At 41.1% G+C, this 19,806-nt stretch overlaps 1 protein-coding gene across 6 annotated transcripts in view; it reads left to right on the top strand.

The window, feature by feature from the left end:
• SGMS1 (sphingomyelin synthase 1) overlaps positions 1 to 19,806 on the top strand; it is a 251,170-nt gene that overhangs the window by 228,412 nt on the left and 2,952 nt on the right. For all 6 annotated transcript variants that reach the window (XM_054729295.1, XM_054729296.1, XM_054729297.1 and 3 more), the window contains 2 exons: positions 3,505 to 3,622; positions 17,142 to 17,295. In XM_054729295.1, the coding sequence (XP_054585270.1) occupies positions 3,505 to 3,622; positions 17,142 to 17,295 (272 nt within the window). The remainder of the gene's footprint in view (positions 1 to 3,504; positions 3,623 to 17,141; positions 17,296 to 19,806) is intronic.

Genomic DNA, 19,806 nt, shown 5'->3' with positions numbered 1-19,806 from the left:
GCGGGGAGGCGTGGCGGAGGTGACCAGTGGTGGCGGAGGGGCAATGGGGGGCAGGGCAGTCCGCTTGCCGCTGGCACCTCCCCTGATCAGCCCGCCCGGTCACCTCCCGCAAAGGGAGGCCAGACTGTAGTTTATGCCTGCTCCTCGCACGGGGAACAGGCTTAAGCCGTCAGTCGGACATTCCTGAGGGTCCCTAGACTGCTAAAGGGCACATGCCGGGCTGAGGGACCCCCCTCCCCCTCAGTGCACGAATTTTCATGCAGCGGGCCTCTAGTTATCTATAAAACACTGACACTGATCCATACTCCTTTTTTAATGACATTTAATAAGTATGTTTTTCTTTTCTCTCAGAAAAAGTAGTAATGAGCCTATTACTCAAATACTTAGGAGAAGAATAGATAAGGGGAACCAAATACAAGTGACTGTGAGGTGACCGCCGTTGCCAAGTGTGAGCAAATGAGCATCAGGCTTCTTTCCTTTCCTTTTCTTTCTTTCTTTTTTTTTTTTTTTTAGGCTTCTTTCTAACATGAAAGAGGGAGAGATGTATCCCATAGAGAAGAACAACATTATGCTTTTGAGAATTATAACCTGCATCTTGTTCTTGGCATTTGTTTACTCCCCAGTCATATCTCATTAGCATTCTTCTATGGCTTTTTTTGTGGCATTGTTGCCCTTGTTTAATTTTTTTTTTTTTTTAACAAAAGGGTCTCTATTTATAAAAAGTTAAAGGGGCCACTGGGGCGACAGGATAGGCAGGCGGGCTTCTCCTGTTGGGGGGATTAGGAAGGGGAAACCCTCCCTGTCACCCTGGCTGCCTCGGGAACAGGTGGCACTGGCTCAAGGACAGGATAAGCTTCAGGCCTCAGCCTCTAGCAGCTCTGGGACAGGCTCCCCCTCAGTCGTTGGGTGTCATGGTGTCGCCTGCAATTATGCCCAGGGATCTCTCATTTTAACCACTTTAAAAAATGTTTTACACACATTTTGAACTTTTTAAAGCTGTAAGAAATCTACTGTGGGAAATTTTTTGATTAATGAAATAAATACCTTCATTGCATACAATTCTTTGAAACACTTGTATATCCTGCTTTTTAAAGTTTACACTAGTTCAGCATTATACATTGGAGATATTCTAAGCTTAATTTCAAAAAGATTAAGTAAATGCCAAAGATTGAAGATTCTTATGAACAACCAGCTCCAGTTTACCAACGTGTTTTTTGTTAGCACTGATTAATTCAGAGGGACGAAGTCATTTGGCTTTTTCACTTCAAGTCAAATAGTAAATGTGACTGAATCTTCAATGTTTGTTACTTTCCAATTTTTTTTTTTTTGTGAAAAGATTTGCCGTTTTTCATCCTTTCTCATTTTTATACACCTTATTCATAGATATCTGAATCCTTTCACTACTACTCTTGTGACTCAAATTTAAGATGTGAAAATAGCTATTGGTGTGTGTGTGTGTGTGTGTGTGTGTCTTTTGGGTATTATGAAATAGGCGAAGTATTTTTAAGACCACATTCTTGACCAAAATTGAGTGATAGCAATCATTTTCTTGTGTTTCTTCCTCTAAAGAGATGAACAGATATAGATTTAGCAAGTTTCTTAGATGTTTTCTATGTAGTTTAGTGAAATTGCAGGTAATTTCTACTTGTTTGAGTAGGATGGCTAGAGAGGGCATTATCTTTTTAAGAAAGATGGACATTATGTCTTACAATGGAAAATTAACTTTTGTATTTCAAGTGTTCTTGTTAAGACATGGGCTAGTATTATTCTCTGGTATCTCCCTCTTTACATTGTTTAGTTATGTCGTGCTTTCGTCATACTTGAAGTTAGAGACACATACCTTTACAAGACAGCTTTATGCTGAATAATTTCTCATCCTTGGAGGTGGCATATAGAGCTTTACTAAAAAAATAAGATGGCTTCTACAATAAGCAGTTCTGACCCAGTTTCTGAAATGTGGGCAAAGAGACAAAAACACCCAGACTCTATTCATACAACCCAAGTGACTTAACTCACATGAACTGTGCAGTTAAAGATGAATGCTAATATAGTTGCATGGGTTATTTTTAAAAAATACCTTTTTATTGATTTTAGAGAGAAAAGGAGAGGGAGAGAGAGATAGAAACATCAGTGAAGAGAGAGAATCATTAATTGGTTGCCTCCTACTCACCCCACACTGGGGATCAAGCCCGCAACCCAGGAATGTGCCCTCACCGGGAATCGAACCTGGACCTCTTGGTTCATAGGTTGATGCTCAACCGCTGAACCATGCCATCCAGGCAGCATGGGTTATTTTTAATTAATTTTTAATAACACAAGTGACATAGCATTTTATTTCTCTTATTAAAATAAAAAATATAAATGATTCAAATTCTCCTCCAATTAGCACGCTTCAGTAGGATTATCTATTCCCCATAAAAATAGAACTACACTATACATTTGTAGGGTAATCAACATTCCATATTCTAGGAGGAAAGTTTACCATTGTTTCTTTTTCTTTGTATATTTAATGCAAGTTGCCCAGGCCAAGTTACTAGTAAAATTTGAACCCCCCCAAGTTGAGGAAGAGGAGACCCACAGGACTCAGATAGAGGGAAGGGACATTCTTATCCAAGCATATAGTTAAGTTTGTACAGTGAAATCTAATTAAAGTAAACCTCATTATGTGGGATTTGTTGTTTGGAGGAGTTAGCAAACTCAACATACATGTTCACATGTATGTAAAAAATAATTTCATTAGAACCACTAATCAACTTAAAATGGAAAAGAGATCTATTTCTAATTCTTGCTGATTTTGTTTCTTACCATATAAACTATACATTTGTTGGCTACCATTGTGTGTATGGCAGGGAGTTTTCATACATTTTTCCTAATGTTGTTATATACGGTTTACAATTTAGGAAACTGTGACTCAGACATTCCATGGTGTATCCCAAGGCCACATAGTAGACAGAGAGGGAGATGGGGTAGGATGCTGTCATGTAGGCTCTTTTCATGGCATCCTGCTTCCTCAGATCAGTTAAGAGAATCAGTTTCTGGGATGTACAAATACAATTGTTTAACATTGTTGGCTCATTAAATGTCAGAAGAGTTTTGAATTCTCATTTTAATGTCATTCTGGTTTTGTAAATAATATCCCCTTTTATGCCAGAAAAGGCACTCTGAATATTTAACCACAGGTACCAAGTGGGCTCTGACCAATCAGCATGGGCGCCACTTATACATCAGTTGAATGTCAACTCAGGTTTAAGGCCTCATGAAGCCTAATGAATAGCAATGTAGAATGTTTTAAACTGTTTTAGCAAGTTAATATTTTAAAAAACCCACCACGTCATTCTCAAAAATTTCCCCTAACCTGCTATTAACTGTAGTCGTAGCATTCTGATTTCAAGCACTCAAGTAGATTTTTGGGGTTTGTTTTATTGGATCACTGAAAACTTTTAAAGTAAATGAACCTGCGGAATTTCATGACTGAGTGTCTGCCCTGTTTTTCCCTTTTTCCAGGTCTATTATTAGCAGAAGATTTTTCTGCATAGTTGGCACGCTGTACCTGTATCGGTGTATTACAATGTATGTAACTACACTCCCAGTACCTGGTATGCATTTCAACTGCTCTCCGAAGGTAAACCACTCCTCACTGTAATTTCCCTTTTTGTTTGTTTCTCGTCTTGCCCAGGGATCCTTTGATTAAGGCCAAAGGTGAACATTTCTTTAGAACACAGGCCAGTACCCCCACCCTCATCTGGGAATGTTACTAGGCAGTATGGCCAGGCAGCCCCACCCTTCTCAGGGTTTCCAAACCCTGCCAGTTCTTCCCAGCTGGGGAAATATGTGGTCTAGTTAGTGTGCTGGAAGCAGTTAAGCTTTGTCTGTGGGTGTAGCTCTTTGGTTTCCTGCCAGATTTTTAAAATATCATTCTCTCCCTTGACACCGATCCAAGAGCTTTTAGATGGCTTTTCCCTCTCTTAGATGGAAAGTTCAGTTTGAAATGATTTTTTTTCCTTCTTTCTATGAATCTCCTTGGTGGTAATCTGTAACAGCAGAGCCAGTTCCTGTCTCCTTGCGTTCTCCTTTCTCCCAAACAATGGAGATTTTGCCAAATGTATTGATCTTCTCTAGTAGCATAGAAGCCCTTCTTTAACATAAACTTCGTTCCTCTCTTATTGTCTCTACCTTTCTATTAGGGTCACATAACATTCCTTACTCCTCACCTTTACCTTGGAGTAATTTCAACTTGGGAGATCATTGGAACTTCATGAAATAATTAGCAGAAGATTTGGTTTTTAAAATGTTTACCTACATCAAAGCTCTTTGATGCAATAAGAAATAGAAGAGACTGGTTTCCTGGATTTGATTGGGGGGACCATGTGGGCGACTATCTTAGTGTGTTTGACATAATTTCTTTCCACTGCACTTTCAATTCCATCCCTTTGTACTTTTCCTTCCAGAAGGGAGATTTGTCCTCTGCTTGAACCTGGAAGAGGGCTGAAAATGGACTTTGGATTTTTAAAGTGGTGTCTTCATCATTTGAAATTTTGGATTACTTTAAGTTACTTGCTTACTGTGTTTCCTCTTTTTCTTAGTCTTATATTGTGCTCAGAGAGGTAGCTAGTTTCTTTCTTTGCTCTTTCCATTTTGCTACAAACTAAGTACACTCTTTCCTTAACTCTGGAGAAGCCATCATAAAAATTGTTCTTAGTGTCCCCCATCTGTGTCGGCGGTTCTACCTCTGCACCTCCCGTGCTGCTCTTTCTTCCGCCCGACCAAGAAGCCAGCCTCACATCTGCTTTATTCTCTGAGACTCTCAGGCACTGGCCTTGCAGCTCCTGGGTCGCAGGAAGGATCCAGTGTAGACCCTTGCTGGGAGCCTGGCTTGTTAAGCAGTACGTTCTCAGTAGTAGGCTGACGGCTTAGGATATTCGCCCAAGTTTAGTTCAGCTCCTTAAAAAAGCCTGTCTGTGCATTGGGAAGTTTCTCCACCAAGGAACACGTCATGCCAGTTGAGTTAGATGTGCGATCTGGCCAAGCACAGGTTGGAAATGGATCCAGCATCATGCTGGGTAGCCTTTCTCCGGAATTTGGCTCGGGCTTGGTTTCTTCTCAGGAGCTCCGCCCAGCTGCTGGCCAGGGCAGGCTGTTAGCATAGGCACTTACAGAGTCAGCTTTAGTCATCAGCTTATCTACCCAAGATCTGGGACCAAAAATAGCTTGTGGGTTTTCTTGGTAAAGGCAGAGGTAATACCAGGAAGTGTATGCAGAAACCAAACCCAAATGTGTCACTCGTTTATTGTGTCTCTGTGACTGTCTTCTGGAAATTGAAAATTTTCAAATCAAGTATGTAGGAGAGGGTGGAATATTAGCAAACCCCAGCAAACATTATCAGTTAAAACTCATTAAGTCTAATTACTTGTTTTGCAGAATAGGACTCTTGGGAGAAAGAATTCAGAAAACAGTGTTTTATTATGAAAATTTTCAAATGTATACCAAAGTAAAGAATCAAGTGTATGGTGTAAGGTACTGTTGTATACCCAGCATCCAGATTCAATAATTGTCAAGATTTGCTACATTTATTTCGTCTATTTTTTCCTTTCAAAATATTTTTAAATCCAAGACAGTGTCATTTTATTGCTACATACTTTTGTACGCATCTAAAAATTTTGGACATTTTATTGCATAATTTTAATGCTGTTGGTATATCAATATGATTAACAGCAATTATTTGGTATAACAAATACCATTTCATGGAGTACTTTGATTGTCTTAAAATGCCCCCTTTTTTTAACATTTGGTTTGTATAAGTTAGGATCTCTTTACAGTACATATACTAGTAGTTGTTCTATCTCTTAAATCTCTAATTCTGGATCTCTCTCTCTCTCTCTCTCTCTCTCTCTCTCTCTCTCTCTCTTTCTCTTTCTCTTTCTCTCCTCCTCCTCCTCCCCCTTCCCCCCATCAGTAACTTGTAGAGATCAGATTAGTTGTCCTGTAGAATATTCCACATTCTGGATATCTGTTTATTTGCTTCTAGTGTCAATTAACGTCTTCCTCTTTCCTGCATATTTTACCTACATAGAATGTTGGCTCTGGAAATTTGATTTGATTCCATTTTAACTTGTTTGGCAAGAGCATTTCGCGGTGAAACAGTGACTTCTGAAGCTAGACAGAAGAGTTAGCATCCCTCGGAATGGCAGATCAAGCTTACAAAATTCAGGGGTCGGCCAATGGCTAGGGAGAGAGGGTAGCACTTTTTCAGAGAGAGATCCAGACACCTGCTTTGTCTACTCGAGAGGTATACGCAGAGCTGAGTTTCAAAATTGAAAGGAACCTTTCAAAATGTCATCCAGCCCCATGTTCTATTTGATGTCTGTCAATATCCTCACCGTGAAATCTTGATCAACCTCTCTCTGAACCATTGCCTAGAGAGGGAACTTACTACCCAGTGGTTAGGATGATCTTGCACAGTCACTTACTAGCTGTGTGGCAGTTGCATTAAACTTCTCAGAACCCCAGAAGGATTATTGACAAAACAAGGCTAATGACACTTTTGATATCTGTCTGAAGGAGTTGTGAGAGTGAAGAAGGCAATACCTAAGGGTTCTATTGGTGTGAAATGCTGTACAGAAATAAGAGAGCTCAGTGCCATTATCATGCATCAACCCCTAGCCCTGTGGTCGGCAAACTGCGGCTCGCGAGCCACATGCGGCTCTTTGGCCCCTTGAGTGTGGCTCTTCCACAAAATACCACGGCCTGGGCGAGTCTATTTTGAAGAAGTGGCATTAGAAGAAGTTTAAGTTTGAAAAATTTGGCTCTCAAAAGAAATTGCAATCGTTGTACTGTTGATATTTGGCTCTGTGGACTAATGAGTTTGCTGACCACTGCCCTAGACTTATTTGTCCAGCATTTGTAAAATGCTGTGATAAGGGCCTGGAGCTAAACCACTGGCCATAGGGATGGAAAGGAGGAGACAGATTTGAGTCATGTTCAAGTGGCTGAATCAGTACAACTTAGTACTAAATTTGAGGTAGGGAATGAGGATAGAAAGGAAGGCTTTTACCACTGCGATACTTACAAGGGAAGGAGGAAAAGGGAGTTAATGACTTCAGGTTAAACAAATAGAGTTTGAGGTGCTTGTTTATTCAGGACAGTTAGCAATATAGGTCTGAAGTTGAGGGGAAAATCAGAGCTAAAAATTAAATATTTGTGATTTGTCTTCATCTAGATGGTATTAAAGCTGTGCGAATGGATGAAAAGACCAGAGACAGGACATAATAGACCAGCGTTTCTAGAATTGGATATTCCTCCTTGATTAGAGACACCATTTAAGGCCTGTCTGTTGGTTCTCAATAAAATTAAAGAGAATGGAGCTTTAGAATAGGACTTAATGTTTAATATAGTCATGTGAACTTAAACTTGGTTCTGCCATCATATTAAAACCCATAGTTAGTATACTTAATTCTTCCCTTAATGCCAATACCTTAAAATGCATGGATTCTAAGAAAAATGTCCCAAAAAGTATACAATAGTAATTACGAAAATTGTCCCTATTGTTCATGCATTTGATGGTGGTGTACTCATCACTTCACAGAATGGAATAGCTTGGAGAAATAATCGTGTGTGAAAGGTGGCCCTCCCATCAAAGATACCCACTGGGAAAGGGAAGTAGGTGTATTCAGTTGCTAGATTAGAAGTGTATGGGTGTTCCAGGCTTACACTGGAGGCTGCCCGGTTTTGGGTACCTTGATTAGCCCACACTAATCTCACCCCAGCTTCTCTACAAAGAACATGTGTATAAACCCCAAAACAACCTCTTGTCATCTTCTTCCAGTTGTTTAGGATTCCATGAAAAAAACTAAAAGAACGAGGCAGAAACATTTGAGAATTCTTTGGTATTCCAAGCTTTCTGTTTTAGCAAACTCCCAAAGAGAGAAAAACAAACAAACAAACAAACAAACAAACAAACCTACCCTAGACACCACATACACTGACAGCCTGATGCTAATGGAAGAGAAGAAATAAATTATGCAGTTTTCCACGCCCATTGTAATAATCGTATGAGTTAATCTAGTGACTAAGCATTAAAGTGAGATGCATTTGGGTTCTGTTTTTTGGTCTCCATGGTGAGCTTAGATTTGAAAACCTTCGAAAGGAGTTATGTTACAGCTAAGGTACTCAGCTGGCAAATGCATTAATCTGACAGGGTATTTTCAGTGAAATGATTCTCTTGAACTTGAAAGGCATGGTTTAAAAAAAAATTCCCAACACACTTGAACATAGCCCACTGTTGGACAAGGGTTATGTTTGAGTGGCATCAGAGATTAATTTCGTTGTTCAGTGGAACAATAAAATACAAAAGCAACGAAAGGCCTCTGTACTCCCTTCTGTCACGGTCCGTTTTCCTGCATTGCACAAACTAGAACGATCAGAGCGCATCCTTCCATTCACTGCTGAGCCGTGATGGGACAGTCATCAGCCCGAAAAGCCTCTTTTTCTGGCCTGAGTTGTCCTACAAGGCAAAAGACTCCTTGCTCTTGAGGATTTTATAACCTTTTTCAGTTCTTCCTTACATTCTCAGGCTTCAGTGTTCCTAGCTGCCCTCCATGCCGACAAGTTAGGATATTCTGATTAGCTCCTGCTAACCTTAGTGATATTTCAGAATATGGCTTATATTCTGGCACCAACATAGCTTCATGTCATCCTGTTGAATTGTGTGGAATTCAAATTGTCAATGCTTGATTTTTACCTAATTTTCCACTTTGCCAGTTCCTTAATGTCAGTATAGTTTTCTTTTTTTGTTCAACTTTCTTCTCCACTTCTCCACTTCTCTCTCCACTGTTCTCTTCCTTTTACAGGGATTAAAAAAAGAAATGTGCAAATTCTTTCTCTTAAAAATATTTTTTTCTATTTTAAAGAAATTTCACATTCATTATAGATTCATTGAAAATACAGAAAAAGAGGGAAATTTTTATAACCACTCATGGCCCTATCTACTGTTAATGTTTTAGTAGATTTATTAGTCTCTTATGTGTATTTTTCTTACATACTTCTGATTATGATTTCTGCATGATTATTCCTGCTTTCGTATAGCTAACATTTGATCTATGCATTTGGCATGATTTTATAAACCCCAAACTTTCTAAATGCTTTTCTTCTTTACGGAAAATCAACAAGAAGAGTCACACTTGCAGATTATGGGGCAGAGAGTTTGCAGATGTGACATTTTTGATAAACAAGCAAGTTGCTTATTTCCTGAACAAACATTTCTAGAGAACCCATCCTGTGCGGTGTGCACTTTTGGGACACACAAATGTGTAAGACAAGTGCCCCTCCCCTAGTAAATGGGCCCCCAGAAGCCATGACAGACATGTGACGCGCAGGCCGTTCTGACTTGTTCAGCCCTTCCTGTCATAGGCGTGTGCAGCTCGGCTGCCATGGAAGCAAAGAAGAAGGTGGCACACTCCCCTGGGAATGTTGGCTGCACTGAGGAGGGAGCTGTCTGGGCCAAGTCTCAAAAGGATGTGTAGGAGTTTGCCACATGGAATTGGAGAGAGGAAGAGCTTGTAGGTGGAGAAAACAGGAAGGGTGAGAGAGAGAGTCTGGGGAGCAGGTACCGTCAGATGTGCCTGGGCATGTGATCCTGTGGGTTTTGTGGCCAGAGGTAAAGCCAGAGTGGCAGGTTATGGGATTTTAAGGGGACTTGCCACCCTGCTTAGGAGTGTGGGCTTGATCTAAGGAGTCTGGCCATAGCAAGCCAGGAAAGGTTTTAGCAGGGGGTTTATGTGATCACATCTGTCTCTTAGACCTCTCAGAGTCCAATGATTTAGAAAGTAAGCTGTTGGGAGGGAGGGAGGGAACGAGGTAGACTTCAGAGTGGTGCCAAATTATGTGGCCCTATTTTGTGCCAGGTCTGATCCTAAAGGTGGCGTTTTCATTTAATCCTCATAGCAATTGTCTCACAGGCCCTAATGGCACTGAGTGGCAGACGCAAGAAGTGTGGCCACATCTCGGTTCTTGGTACACGTCACATGCAGGATACAGCTGAGGCTACTTTTGTGTGGTTGTCTGAATTAGAGGTGAGGAAGGACTAGACCAGGGCAGAGAGGGCTGTGTTTGGGAGACTCTGGGAAAGTGGCAGATTTTCTACATGACGACAGCTATCTAGTACTAAGGGGTCACCAGAGTGAGAAAGCACTCACTGAGCTTCGTGAGTTATATGAACGTCTAGCCACTATGCATACACCTGAAACTAATATAATATCGAATATCAGCTATAATTGAAAAAAATTAAAAATGCAAAAAGGAAAGCATTCACTGGGGAAATGCAGAGAGCCTCGGGGTGGCAGTGTGTGGCTCTGCATGAAGCATCACCCACGTGGCAGAGGACAGAGGCCTCCTGAGGAAGGTTCCCGAGCTGCCCCGACAGTAAGGCCAGTGGGTTCCATTCGAAAACCATGTTGTCCTGCGGGAGAGGCTCCCACTGGCCAAGTGTGAGACAATTGGAGCATTACAATGAAGTGACAGTAATTAACTAAAATACATTAATTGAAAACATTTTAAAAATTAGTATTGAGGGAGAAAAACATCAAGTAATAGATATAAAAGAAACATTAGAAATAGTAGAAAAATCACCATTTTGCAATTACTGTAGTAATAATTCAAGTAAGAATTATCAGTGCATGCTAAAGCATTAGTTGAAAGGTTGGGAGGGCCATAATGTTTCCATAATTTCAAAATCACAAATTATTTATTATAAAGGGTCAAAGGTGTACATTCACTAGAGGAATCTGGCAGACAGTCCCATAGCCAAGGGATCAAACCAGTACTAGGACCAGTGATAGCAAATGCATTTCGATGTGATGCACAGAAAAGGACACGTCACTTCTGTAATGTTCCCACCAAGAACATTAACCTAAATGTAAACATAAGGAAACAATCCGATAAAACCAAATTGAGGAACCTTCTATACAAAACACACAGACTGAACTCTTCAAAAATGTCTCTCGTTAATAAAGAAAACAAGACTAAGAAAAGTGAAGAGTCTGACAAGTACCCTCAGTCTGTATTCTCTGATTGGATTCCAGATCAGGGGGAGAAGGCTCTAAAGGACATTGCTGAGTCCATTGGGAAGTCTGAATGAAGATATCTGCTGACTGATAGAATTGTGTCATGTGTGTGATTATAGAGGGAAATGCCTGGTCTTTGCATTTAGGAGTGACCTGCCCTAGTGTATTCAACTTATTCTCAAGTGGTCCAGGAGCAAAAGAGAGAGAGGGAGATGGAGAGGGAGAGAGAAGAAAGAAGCAATGTGGGATCGTGTTGGTAATCGATGAGTATACTAGTAAGTGAAGGGTCTAGTGGTATTCATCGTGCTCTTCTTTAGATTTAGAAATTTCCAGCACAAAACTCTGAGGGAAATTGTTTCTTCAGTTTTCACTTCATGACCAGGTAGGCGAAAGGATCTCTCAACACCTTAAGCAAATATAATTTTGTTAAAGGCAAGTCCTGCCTGACTGACAAACTGGATTTCTTTAATGTGACAAATAAGAACAAGAACATGGGTGAATGGAAATCCATGGCTGACCTTTATTTAAGATTTTATGAAGCGTTGATACATCTCCTTACTAGAGGCCATGAAAAAAATGTCAAGTTTTTACTGGGGAAGGGAGGCTGGTTGGGATGAGTGTCTTATTGCTGATAATTACTTAGAGATGATGACCCCCCCCCCCCCACACACACACACACAATTCCTGCCTCGCCCAGGGATTATAGGAATTAATGGATGTGTTTGGTAATGGAGAGGTACAGAGAGCCAAATCCTTCAGAGCTGAGTGGAGGGGAAAGTCTTTTTAAAAAGACTCATATACATGAGTTCTAAGAGGACATGCATAGCAAAATCTCTCTGCTTCAGATCACTTGAGGTGGCCATAATATTTGTGGGTGAAACTAAATCTTTCCAGGAGTGAATCTGGAGGAAGAGTTCAGAAAAGTCTCTCGTGATCACAGATGAGCATCCACTTAACCTGGCAATTGTTATGCTGTCTTAGATTTGTATAGCACTGTACAATTTTAATAATCACCATTACAAACATTATCTCGCTTTGGTTTGTGAGGGTTGAGGATGAGGAAGTATTGTTCTTGCCTGTTACAGATGAGAGAAATGAAGCCAGAGCTGGTAAAATTGTCCAGAGTCACCCAAAACGAGTTTGGGATCGTGTTTATGCTCATTGTTGTTCCTACGAAAGCAAACTTGGTAATCTGTGGAATATCAGTGCAACAGAGCACAGTATAAAGCAAGGAAAGTTAAAATCACATTGAAAACACCTTGTGTAAGGAGGCAGAAAATGGTTGGTTTGTTTATGAAAGATGAAAATAACTTATATAGAGATGGGGGACTTTCATTTAAAAGGAGAAAACACTTATGAAAAATAGATCCTCAGAGAATAATGAATAAATTATTTTAAATTGTTTTAGCTACTCAACTATACTTAAATGGCATGTAAAATGGATTAAATTTCATTAGAACGACAACAAAAAGTGAACCTGTAGACATTGTTCAGCCTTTGTCACTGGGGAGGTATTTGCAGCAATAGCAGGCTCTTTCCCGGACTAAAGGCAAGATTGTGTAGGTGAGAGGCAGGACATTCGGATTAATCCCAACTGAAACAGAAATAGCCTCTCTGTTTATTAATAATCTAAATGGACATCATATCATCTGCACTAAGCACATGGCAGGCATGTGGCGATAGGAGGAATTGATAAGAAAGCTCTGTTAAAAAGTTGGAATTTCTATAAAAACAAAGGGCAGTGTTTTATTATGTAGAACCACTCTCCCACCCTCTTTTTTACTGCCCATTCCAGTAACGCTAAGAAAGCTTGAGAAATGACAAGGGGCAGTTTTGAGCCTCTCACTGCTGCTGGGAAATCTAAAGCATCCATCAAACTTATAAACACACTGCCGGCCTGTGGGGCCTTCAAGGACATGCTCAAGGATATAATTTTGCTGTTTCAGGCCTTTGTCAATTGGGAAGTTGAGGCTGAGGGGACACCGCAGTGTGTAGTGTGTGTTTCTCAGTTGAAGGCTGTGGGGGTGGGAATGACAGGGTTCCATTGGTCCTCCTGCTCCCTGACGCTTGATTCCCACAGCAGGTGTGATCCGTGGTCTGAGTGTAAGAGCAGCTGGCCGTCTTGCTTTGTCATGGATGATACTGAATTTCTTGCTTTCGAGGAAAATGGTTCTTCTGGAATAAAAAAAAGAAATGATTTGCCCTGGTGGTGGTATTCAGTGGATTCATTGAATGAATGAATGAATGAATGAATGAATACTTTGAGCAACAGCTGGCTGTTCATGGTTGTTGGAATGGGAAGTGATAGCATGACATTACCTCTGTAAGGTTCCCAGACTGCTCAAGGAAAAGTTCCTCTAGATGTACCCAATTCCTGGTTCACTCAGGCTTGCGAGGGACTGGCAGTGCACAGGTAGCATATAGTTTTGCAGGCAGTACCTGCACGGAGCCAGAGGACATGGGTCACATTGCCACACTGAACAGCGGCGGGGCCCAGGAAGCCTTGCTGATTCTTCAGGGCTGCTGTAAGAGAAAGCATTAGTAAGGCACAAGGACGATATTAAATAACATTTCTACTCCTTACTACTCATTTTCGTCAGAGTCGCACCAAAGCCATTGATGTATGCAGCATTGTTTGATGAGCTTTTCTCCCAGGTTCTCCCTCCCCTGCCAGTGGGGCTGAAGCACAGTGAACGCCCCTGCTCTTCAAAGCAGTTAAGAGAGAAGGCTGGGCACTGGGCTGTCTTCATACTGAGTGATGGTGAACAGAACACCCTCAGAGCCCGGTGTGATTTAGCACTGAAAGAATGCTTTGAGAAACCTGTTTTTTTAACAACCAAAGGCTCACTGGCTGAAACTGTACTGGAGTGGCCTGTCTCACTCAGAAGGCATTCCCATCTTCTGCTCTGTTTCTTGCTGTGCATGGTTGCTGCTTAAGTGACTTGGCCAGTTTACTTAATTCCTTAGCCATTCATTAGAAGTTGAAGAAAATTGGTGTATTTTCACTGAGAACTGATTTTTCTGTGACCTTAGGAGACCATAATTCACATCCTAATGTAGCTATGAGACCTAAATTTTCACAACTTGTAGTGTCTGTCCACTGATAAAGTGTTGATGTGAATGTCCCCCAAAATACCTCTTCTTTCAAAAATGAACATTCAGGCCCTAGATGGTTTGGCTCAGTGGATAGAGAGTCAGTCTGTGGACTGAAGGATCCCGGGTTCCATTCCAGTCAAGGACACATGCCTGGGTTGCAGGCTCTATCCCCAGTAGGGGGAGTGCATGAGTGAGTCTATCAATGATTCTCTCGCATCATTGATATTCCTATCTCTCTCTCCCTCTCCCCTCCTCTCTGAAACCAATAAAAATATATTTTAAGAAAACGAACATCCAGAAGCCTACTGATGGGGTGGTCACAGTTACAGTGGAGTAAGCACACTCCATCCTGCCCCCATGGAATGCAGCCAGGTAACCCTGAGCAGAGTATGTGGAGCACTCTCTTAAGACAGAACACTTCTTGCTCTGTCTTCCCAGTGTAATTTTCCCTTGGGGGCCACACAGCTAGTTGGTAGAAGAGCCATGACTTGGGGGGACCAAATTAAAACAAGGAACTGAGTAGGCTGTACCTTCAATCATCTGAAATTACATGGATTCTCCTTGATTTAACTCAATATGCAGTGCTTACATTATTACAGTTTTGTAAATGCTATTCCCAGTCAAGTCATGTAGTTTCCTATAATTTTCCCTTTCTGTAGTATTTTGTTTCCTGTAGAATTAGTAATTACCATGGTTTTTACTTTATTTGTTTTCTATATACTTATTCACTCTCACATTGTGACTCTCCCAGCCATACAGTCAGAGGCATTGGGTGTTCTATCAGTCTCATCTTCTTCAAGACAGCTCTCCAGAGCTCTAACTCACCCATTTGGGAGGCTCACTTTCTAGGCTGACTGCAGTTTTCAGCCCTCCTTTTATTAGCATTCTAGCAAATCCTGTTCCTTTTTCTGTGTTTAGTCCTTCTTTTGTGGAGCATGTCCTTTGTAATTTCCCGAAAAAAGAGTACACAGGTGGTAAAATATTTGAAATCTTGTACATATGAAAATGACTTTAGTTTATCCTTAATTGGTGTTTAGTTAATAATGTGGCTGGGTATAGAATTCTAAGTTGGAAATTATTTTCCCTCAGAATTTGGAGGCATTTTTCTAAAGCCTTCTGTTTTCTATTGTTGCTTTTGAAAATTTCTGATTTCTGATCTTTCATGTGAAGCTTGTTTTTAATTTCTGGAAGCTTCAGGGTTTCTTCTTTGCCCCTGTTTCTGAAATTCCATGATGCTGAGTCTTGTTGTGTAGATCTGTTTTCTTCTATTGAGCTGATTCAGTGATCCCTTTGAATCTGGAAATTCGTATCCTCTCTGTGGTGTGTTCAACCTGCTTTCCTTAACTAGAAATCTTCGTAAAAACTTTAAAGGGAAATTATAATGAATTTATATTTATATGAACATGTTTTCCAAAGTGGTAATATTATCAGTTAAAAGCTGCAACATGATCATGGTGATTAAATTGGCCAACCAGAATTTAAAAAGAGTCTGACAGTCATAAAATAGAGACAGTCACACATTTCATTTGACAGAGCAATTGAAAAATGCAGCGAGTGAATTGTTCAAGCTATTTATTACTCTAGGAACCAGCTTAGACTTGTATGAGAGACAGGTAAATTTATTCTTAAACTTTTTTCACTTTTATTGAAAGGAAAAACATGCAATTTAATCCATATAATTTCAGAAGATTGAAGGTACATCCTACTCAGTTCCTTGTTTTACTTTGGTCCCCAGAAATCATATACCAAACACTATTTGTATATTTGACTACTCAATCTTCAGCTGTTTTAGCAATACAACAGTTGTGCTCCAGGCCACGCATGCGAAAATATATCTCTAAATTTTCCCTGGGGGTTTAAACTCCCCACCCCAAACTGCAGTAATAGGAGCAAACCAGTAATTCTTTCTCTATCAGAATAATAGAAAAAATGGGTAAGCATCTGTTGAAATATAAAACATATTAATATCTCAGGAAAGTTCGGAAGCTACTCCATACTCTTTCTGAGGGTTGCCCAAGGAACATAAACATTGAGTGGCCAGTCTTCAAGGTGGTGGTCGGGGGGGGGGGGGGGGGGGGGCTCATAATATGTTTTTAAAGGAAAGACTCTCCTTATGTGTCTCCTCTACTCTCAATAACCACCTTGAACATACCTGTGACCAGGTGTGTGTGGTATAGTGGTGGGGGCGGCGGGGGGAGTGTTTCCCTGACACCAAGCAATTCTCCAACTCTCTTTAACTCAATTCTGATACTATCTACCCGGAGAGAGTGGTCAGATCCCACAGGTAAAGGACTCAGACACTGACGACTATCCCACTTCAGATGCCAATCACAAGGCCAGATCTGCTTCTGAAGTTCCCTTGACCCCTTCCTCTGGTTCAGTTAACTTGCTAGAGTGGCTCACAGAACCCAGGAGTACTTACTAGATCAGACGTTTATTATAAAAGGATATAACTGAGGAGCAGCCAGGTGGAAAAGATGCACGGGGCAAGGTATGTGGGAAGAGGCATGCTCTCTCCAGGGTGCACCCTCTCCTGATAGCTCCACGTGTTCACCAGTCTGGAAGCGCTCCAAACCCTCTCCCATGGGATTTTTGTGGAGGCTTTGCTCCGTAGGCATGATTGATTAAGTCACTGGCCATTGGTGATTAAGCCAGAGGTGGGAGGAAGTGGACTCAAAGCTCCAACCCTCGCACCACCTGGTTGATTCTGGCAAACATCTTTAGGGGCTTTTCATCGCACTAAGGTGAACTCAGGTGTGGTTGAAAATGGCTTGTTATGAATAACAAAGATAAAGACACCTTCACTTTTCTTATCGCTTAGGAAATTCCAAAGGGTTTAGAAGCTCTGTGCCAGGAATAGGGACAAAGACCAAATATATATTTCTTATTATAAATCACAATATCCCAAAGCCTAGTTCTGAATATAAATAGTAATTATAGCACACCTTCATGTGGGCTGATAAATCTTGTTTTCTCTTTCCCCACCAGCTTTTCGGAGACTGGGAAGCCCAACTGCGGAGAATAATGAAGCTCATTGCTGGTGGTGGCCTGTCCATAACTGGCTCTCACAACATGTGTGGGGACTATCTGTACAGCGGCCACACGGTCATGCTCACACTCACCTACTTATTTATCAAAGAGTGTAAGTCTAAAACAGGCTTCCATTAGAATTTTCTTGCCTGCCATTTCCTAGGGTCTGTGGCAAGTCTGCCGAAGCAAGGCTGGAGGCCCCGAAGGGCAGTGCCTCATCTCACCACCTTGCCTGCACACAGACAGCAGGCACCGGAGACTATATGTGGGAGGGAGTAACTGCTCTTCTTGGCTGGAGTTTCTTGTTCCCTTCTGTGTCATCTGTAGTGTTGTGGGGTGTGACAACCGCTGGAAGGAATCAGAAGGAGATCTCTAGGACACAGAAATCTAGTATTGGGCCTGACCAACTGGATGATGGAAGATCATGTGTTCACTCAGTAGCCATTTTTCCAAGCACCTGGCACTATGCTCTAAGCTGAGGGTGCAGTGATGGGTCAGTGACGTCTTTGGACCATGATTGTAGAGGCCATAGGCTCAGGAACACTAAGTGAGGCAGACACTAAATGGGAAAGTTCCTGTAAAGAAATGCACTTAAAATATTTTATTATGAAACACAAAAGCAAATAAAGTGTTAACATATGATTAAAATATTTCGTCCCTTCCCCCTCCCATTTCCCTATATCATTTCCATGCATGTTTTTGTACTTGTATATTATATTATTCTCTGGTTTTTAAAATTTACATAAATGGTATCATGCCACTTTTCTCTCAATGGTGTTTTTGAGATGAGACTCTAGTTCATTTTAATTGCTGTTTATATTTCAGTACTATAAATGAACCACAGATTATATTTTTTCATTTATCTACTTGTAGAAAATTCAGTTGTGTTCAATAATTTACTGTTAGAAACAGTCCCAGTGAGCCTTATACAGGCAGTTCCATGATAGAGTGACAAGTTAACCAGGTTGCTGATATCACAGAGGAGGGACACACATTACAGGAGGGATGTCTTGGGATCGTATGGCACCTTGGAAGTTTAACATGGTTGGAATTTAGAGTAGGGATAATGAGAAATGAGAATGAACTGGTAAGTAGGAACCAGGTCACGGAGCATGCCGTAAGCCACCAGAAGGAATCCGAACTTCCATCGGTCAGAGATGGGGTGCCTACTGAAGGCTTGTTCCAGTGGGGCAGTGTCACCTTATCCTTTCTGGAGGGAGAAACCACTCGCAGCAGCTTGCAAAGATGGATGTGAGAGGGAGAAGACGAGACCAGGAGAAAAGTTAGGAGACTGCTGCTGTAGTCCAGTACAGGATGGTGGTGGCTCAGACTACCGGGGTGGCATTGGGGATGGAGAGAAGTAGAAGGACCAGAGGGAGATTAACCAGGAAGGGTTGACAGTTAGATTGATTGTGGAGGTTCAGAAGACAGTGGTAGAATGAAGGGTGAATGCCCAGTTTTGGTCTTAAGAAAAACTAAGCTAGGGGACACAACAGGAGAAGAGAAGATAGGCTTTGAGGCACTGACCAAATAGAGCGAATTCTAACAATGTCTATTCAGAATTGTCAGGGTGTGATCGAGCCCTTGTACCAGGATATAACGACTCAAAATGGGAACCGAATGGGTCTGATGTCAGTGGGCCTGGAGGAGGGATTTCTGCCTCCTGCTGGTTGGTACCTGAAATCCTTTAATGGGATTGAGCCTTATCCTTCTGGCAGATGATAAAGCAGTGTGCTATATTGGGTCACAAACTCTGATTTTTTAATCCTGGTGCTATCACTACCTCTGTGACCTTGGGAAAAACACTTAACCTTTCTAAGTCTTGGTTTCTATATGTTTAAAGTGAGATACCGATAGCTATTTAATGGGTGAGAGAGAGGAGGTAAAAACTAAAATAGATGGACATTTATAATAATGTTGCATGAGGAATGAATATTTGTTGCTATGTTGTTAAGTTATCAAATATAAATTCTCCTGGAAATGGAATAATACATACACTAAGACCCCTACCCTGACCCTCCATTTAAAATTGCAAACCACCCTTCACCCTTCTGATCCTACTTATCCTATTCAACTTTATTATTCCATAGCATTTAAGACCCCTAACATAGTATATAATTTTATTATTTATTATAATTATTTTTTATTGTCTTACTTCCCTACTGGAAAGGGATCTCCCACAAAGGCAAGCTTTTTGCCTGTTTTGTACATTGATCTCAATACCTAGAGCAGTTCCATCCCAGGCACATTGTACATGCTCAATAAATATACAGTGGTTGCATGAATGAGTGATTGATTCTTGGACCCCTTGAGAATCTAATAAAATCCTGAAATTTCTCCCCTGGAATGGGGAGGGAGGGTAGACCACATTCAAACTATTTATGCCTAGAATTTCAGACCATCTGTTGAGAGTACAAGGCTGAAAGGCGCACACTAATGGAGATGCTGGTGCTTCCCTCAGGTGATTTTCAGTGGAGGCACGGACAGTGTTTATCTGACACTGCCGCACCACTGGGAATGCACTTGGACTGAATTCCCAGGCATTTGGATTTTCTCTGATTTGTATTTGAGAAGGTGGAAATCTCAAAGACTCAGAGTAGTGTATGGTTGCACAGATTGGAAA

This window comes from Eptesicus fuscus, chromosome 17 (assembly GCF_027574615.1).
Source record: "Eptesicus fuscus isolate TK198812 chromosome 17, DD_ASM_mEF_20220401, whole genome shotgun sequence".
Taxonomy (NCBI): Eukaryota; Metazoa; Chordata; class Mammalia; order Chiroptera; family Vespertilionidae; genus Eptesicus; species Eptesicus fuscus.
The sequence above is the reverse complement of the archived record's forward strand: the minus strand, read 5'-3'. Positions and strand labels throughout refer to the sequence as shown.